The sequence below is a fragment of the Triticum dicoccoides genome, chromosome 7A (genome assembly GCF_002162155.2).
Source record: "Triticum dicoccoides isolate Atlit2015 ecotype Zavitan chromosome 7A, WEW_v2.0, whole genome shotgun sequence".
Taxonomy (NCBI): domain Eukaryota; kingdom Viridiplantae; phylum Streptophyta; class Magnoliopsida; order Poales; family Poaceae; genus Triticum; species Triticum dicoccoides.
In genome coordinates, this window is record NC_041392.1 from 69,530,904 (window position 1) to 69,536,461 (window position 5,558).

General features: G+C 40.4%; 1 protein-coding gene across 1 annotated transcript; it reads left to right on the forward strand.

Moving 5' to 3' along the window:
- The first annotated feature begins 233 nt into the window (after window positions 1-233).
- LOC119333124 (WAT1-related protein At5g64700-like) lies at window positions 234-4,681 on the forward strand. The gene is made up of 7 exons (XM_037606134.1): window positions 234-442; window positions 1,874-1,936; window positions 2,787-2,903; window positions 3,049-3,289; window positions 3,975-4,133; window positions 4,316-4,467; window positions 4,603-4,681. Exons 1-7 carry the CDS (start codon window positions 234-236, stop codon window positions 4,679-4,681), a joined length of 1,020 nt encoding a protein of 339 aa, XP_037462031.1.
- Window positions 4,682-5,558: the final 877 nt, after the last annotated feature.

Genomic DNA, 5,558 nt, shown 5'->3' on the forward strand with positions numbered 1-5,558 from the left:
ACACCAGTGACAGGGGTGGTGGGGACTGGAGGCAAAAATAGTGAGGAGAGCCTACCAACTCCCTCTATATAGGAGTAGAGATCTGCGTGCTCAGTCACAAGTTTTATCTTCATCCAAATGCATGCCCCTTTGGCTAGCTAGCTGCTAGCAAGCTAGGATAGTGCGCCCTTTATATAGCCGGAGATTGAGACGGCAGTTGGCAGCAAGAGCCCGCAACTGTCGTCGCGTGACCGATGGACATCAAGGCAATGGAGATGAAGACGGCGGTGGGGTGGGAGTGGAAGGCTCCCGCATCGATGGTGTTGGTGCAGCTGTTCATCACGGGGATGATCCTGCTGTCCAAGGTGTCCATCGGTGGTGGCATGTTCATCTTCGCCCTCCTCGCCTACCGCAGTCTTTTCGGCGCCGCCTTCATTCTCCCATTGGCGCTCATCTTTGAAAGGTAAGAGTATGCATGAAGTGTGCGGCATGCCGGCATGCTTATCTATTTACTCTCAATTACCGTAACCTTTCTGTTCTTCCAACTTTAAAAACTATCACTCGGGCCCTTCGAAATTGTCCTCTCGCACACCGGTTCTCCTCGCTCCCAACCATATCTGTCACCCAAGGTTCTCTTCTCTGCCCTGTTGTCGCGGCATCCCTTATCTCTCCTGTTTGGCAGCCTCATCGATGGCAAGACAATAGGGACCTGCCCCTTTTGTTTCGCTAGGTTTAGGTCCCCCGGTAACATTTGCAAGGTGATGCTGGCAATGACAAGTTGTAATAGTGACTCTTTAGTCTCTCCCTACCTCAACGATGTTCGGCCCAGTGCCGCTAAAGGACATGTGAGGGTAGGTGTTGCCAGTTCTATTCGTTCTCTTCCGATCTTGACATTTGGAGGAAATTGTCTGGCTCTTTGTGCAGCGACTTCGGCCACTTCTTTCGATTTGTTCTGCCATATGGTCTGTTTCTGCATCCTTCTGAATTGATGGTGAAGGATTCCAAACCCGTGTTACGTGGAGTGATGCCCCAACCGATGTTACTTCAGTGGTGATTAGATCTTGTTTCTGGGGCGAGTCACTATTGTGGTACGCCGCGTTTTCTTTCTTTGCTGTCGGCTTAGTGCAATTTGCATGCTTCAGCGGGGCGTACAATCGAAGGAAGAAGATGCGTAGTATGGTTTTTAATATATACCTTTATGTTGATTGTTTTGTTTCTTGTTATCTTTCTATTGTACAGATTATTGTTTTCTTGATATTATGGGGTGTCATTTCTAAAAAGAAATTGCAACTATGTAAGTGAAAAAAGTTTGTCAAACTTTATATATATATATATATATATATATATATATATATATATATATATATATATATATATGCGCTGAGCAAATGGTATTGACAGTTCGAATATTATCCAAAAAGTTTCTACTATTACAAGGGAGTCCGTAGTCATTTCATCTGTATCGCACGGCTAAAAAACCGTTCCAATTATCTCTTGTCCAATCTTTGCCTAGTCCATGGCTGCATACAATAAAGCCAAGTATTAATTTATGGAAATAATCATGAGGGTTGGACGGGAGGATCACATTAATTATAGATAATATCATTTTTTGGACGGGAGGATCACGGTAATTATGAAAAGTATCATTGAGTGTTGGAGTGGAGGATCACGTTAATTATGAAGAATATCGTTATTGGGACATTTGGACTAAAGAATCATGTTAATTGTGAGAAGGATCATCGAGCATCGGACAAGTGGATCACGTTAATTATGAAATGTATCGACGGGCATCTGACAAAAGATTTTCCCTTCAAAATATTTTTTGGCAGATTTAGCTGCCCAACGCATTCTAATCGGCTAAACTCGAGCTTTGAATTTTGCTGTGCACATGCAGGGGCAAGTGGAGGGAGATGGGTTGGCACGCTACGGGATGGATCTTCCTCAACGCCTTCATCGGGTACGCAGTCCAAACGCACTCAGTTAGTGCACATTGTGTGCACCAATACATACATGTTGACGCGCAAAAAAAGTGTCATGAACTAGTTTCCTATATGCTTATTTATTTATTTTTTATGTTTGTTATTTCCTCAAGAAAACTTCTTTATGTTGTTTTACTACCTTGTTCTATTCATGCCTTATTCAGCGGCGGATCAAGCCTGATCCACCAAGTGTCTGAGACCCCGTCCGAAAGGCTGTTATCTACACGTAGGCTAATAGTTTAGTGTGTGATATCGCCTATATCCTGGTCTAGCCCACGTCCAAAATTCCAAACGAACCACCCTATATACTCCCTCCATCTCAAAATAAGTGTCTCAATCTTAGTATAACTTTACCTCCTCCTCAAAATAAGTGTCTTAACGGAGGAAGTACATCCCAGCTTCGGTGATATAATTAATTTCAGTGGCAGACAACGTGGATCTCAGTTAAACCAGCACATCGCACTAGTCTTGCAATTGCAGCTGATCGATCTCTCGATTTCCTTTTATATATGCATATATAGATTGCCGTATGTTGTCAATGATTTATCATACTATATAAAGTAACTGCATTCCCCACATGAGTTAAAAAGTGGCCATATTATAGTGATTAGTAAAAGGGCACAATTGTTCTCCAGGTCAACTATATAGCACAGTGCTTGGCTGCAAAGAGCTTCGGTCAGAGAGAAAATTAAGTATCCCGCAAAGAAAATTTGAGAGACAAAAGTAGTCACTTGCAAGCTAATACGTACCTGATTAGAGGGCCAATTGTGTGAACAAAATACTGGATAACATGAACTAATTCCAGTGACCTCACGTCATGATATGTAGGTATGCGGTGCCAATGAGCCTATACTACTATGGTCTCAGTGATACAACGCCAACTTATGCTGTCATCTTTCTGAACATAATTCCGCTGGTCACATTCATTCTCTCGCTTGTCTTCAGGTACCAAAATTCTTTCATTATTCATACATTCACAATAAACTTCAGTTTTTATTTGCTGGACCCAAGATCAACTTCTTGATAATCAACAACCACCATTATATCTTATTTTCCAATACGGAATGTGATATATGGATGAACATATAAGAATGGAGACATTGCAAATCTGGAGCATAGCTGGATCAATGAAGATTGTAGCCGTTGTGCTCTCGGTTGGGGGCACAATGCTCATCAGCCTTTACAAGGGCAAGACACTGCATCTCTGGGATCCCATTCTGAAGCACCACCACGAGGGACAACAAACCACAGAGGTTGCAGGCAATCATCTAAGAGCGACAATATTCTTGGTAGGCAGCAGCATCACACTTGCTTGCTGGTACCTGATTCAGGTGATCGACCATGCAATGACATGTTGCGACTATCCCTTTTTTTATTGTTAAGTTTGTTATATTATTTAGAGTTGGACTAATGAGACGTGTGCTCATTAGTATTATAGCGGGCCGGTAGACATGATGAGAGGAGGGGAAAGAGGGCATCGGAGAGAAATACTTGCATGCATACATTAAGATGCTAAAGGGATGACATCATCAAGATTGTTAGTAGATTTAATCTTCAAAATGTTATAACTCCCTAAACGTGATGAACATTTGAAACCCGCCTTCACTATCGGCTTTGTTTTGATAAGGACTTCAAAATTAGATAATATACGACTATGTTCTGAAAATAGTTTTTCCTTATAAGTTAGCATCGTCCATTACTTTTGAAGTTACCACCGACACAACACTTTAAGTGTACTCAACACTTTGGTTCTATATGCATTCAACATTGATCGTGCTTTTAATTGGTTGATGTAATCAGTGTGTACCTAGCAAATCGAGTTTTTCATGTGGGTAACTACTAGCAATGCTTTTATTTGCATGTCATGAATGAGTTGATGATGATCTTGTTGCATGCAAGGAGCACTCCAACGCGAGATTGGGACTATTAGAAAGTTCATTTTGTATTATTTTTTTGTGTATTGTTTTTGTTAGTTGAAATTAGATCTTGATTTTTTTTTGTACTATGTTCATGCAGTCAAAGGTTATGAAGGTGTATCCATACAAATACTGGTCGTCTATGGTGACATGCTTTGTTGGAGGATTTCAAACCGCGCTAGTTGGAATAATATTGAGTAGAGACAAGAACACGTGGAAGCTAGGATGGGATCTGAACCTTATGACCATCTTCTACTCAGTGAGTCAGTAGATCTGAAAAACATCCATAAAATACATATTAAAATCTGAAATATATTTGAAGCTAAGTAGCTCGTAATTTCTTTGAAACTGATTCATCAGGGTTAATAAAATCACTGGTAATTGAAAAGCCTAGATGGAAAATTATTTGCTAGGTAATCAACATGAAATTATTTGGTGTAGGGGGCACTTGCAACGGCGGGGAAATATAGCCTGAACTCATGGGTCGTGGCCAAGCGAGGTCCAGCATATCCTCCAATGTTTAGCCCATTGTCAGTGGTACTCACAGTTTTGTTGGACTCAATCTTCATAGGCGATGAGATTACAGTAGGAAGGTTTGTCCCTTTCGCTTCTTCTTACTCTTCTCTCGGAGCCATCTTTCTGGCTCCAATGAAAGGTTTAACTTCTTTATAATTAATATAGTTGGGATAAAATGAATTGAATTGTTCCTCTTTCTTCTATAATTGCAGCCTGTTCGGCACAATAGTGGTAATTGTTGGGCTCTACATTTTCCTATCGGCAAAATCAAAAGAGGTGCGGGACAAGTAGAGCTCATCAGCGGCAAGCAAAGATTTTGTAGCCGTAGAAACCGTGAAATTGTACTTGCATACATGAATATTATGATTTTATTTATTATGTAAGAGAGAGGATGACAGGATGACATGTTTCTACAACTAGATGATACCCCGCACGTTGTTGCGGGAACGTTTGCAATACATCCAGTTAGAATTGGTTGTATGAAACATGAATTTTTAGAGTTATAATATGAGAACTAGAGCTAAAAATAAGTATGATTTGTGGTGTTTGATTATTGTATAATGTAAATATCCTAATAGAATGTAAATTCTCATGCATGTTTGCATGTCGAAGTGGCTTTTTATTATGCATTATTGCATGTTGTGGTGGGCCTTTCTTCTTACATGTTGAATAATGAGGTGGCATATATACTTGTATGTTGAGAGAAATAGACTAGTGGGGACTAGCTATTTAGATATAGAAGATTTCCTCTCGACAAACTCAAAAGAAGTGCCGGACAAGAAGAGATCATCACCAGCAAGCAAAGTTCTTGTAGCCGCATAAGATACAAAATTGTAATTGTATGCAAGAATATTATGATTTTATTTATTACGTTTTATTTGTGAATACTTTGTTTATTATTTAAGAGAGAGGATGATAGGTTTTTTTCCTGTACAACCCCTACGGCCGATTCCGCTGTCACCAGGAACAGACGTGTACCACAATGAGCTGAAAACAACACTTAACTAGCAATGTATTCTTAATCCATCTCTCTTTAGTACAGTTGCCAAATTAGTTTAGCTGCAAGTCAGTGCCTTAAAACGGAATTTGGGTCAGTCGATTTCTGGCGAGAAGGAAAACGGATGCGCGTGGAACTAGTTTTTTTTCTCGATCCCGTGACCACAAAGAA

What these genes read in the sequence shown, in the direction of transcription:
- LOC119333124 (XM_037606134.1), top strand. Translation starts at nt 234, where the DNA reads ATGGACATCAAGGCAATGGAGATGAAGACGGCGGTGGGGTGGGAGTGG. An exon ending in TTCCTCAACGCCTTCATCGG is followed by an intron (nt 1,937 to 2,786) that starts GTACGCAGTCCA and finishes CATGATATGTAG; the next exon opens with GTATGCGGTGCCAATGAGCC. An exon ending in ATTCTCTCGCTTGTCTTCAG is followed by an intron (nt 2,904 to 3,048) that starts GTACCAAAATTC and finishes TGAACATATAAG; the next exon opens with AATGGAGACATTGCAAATCT.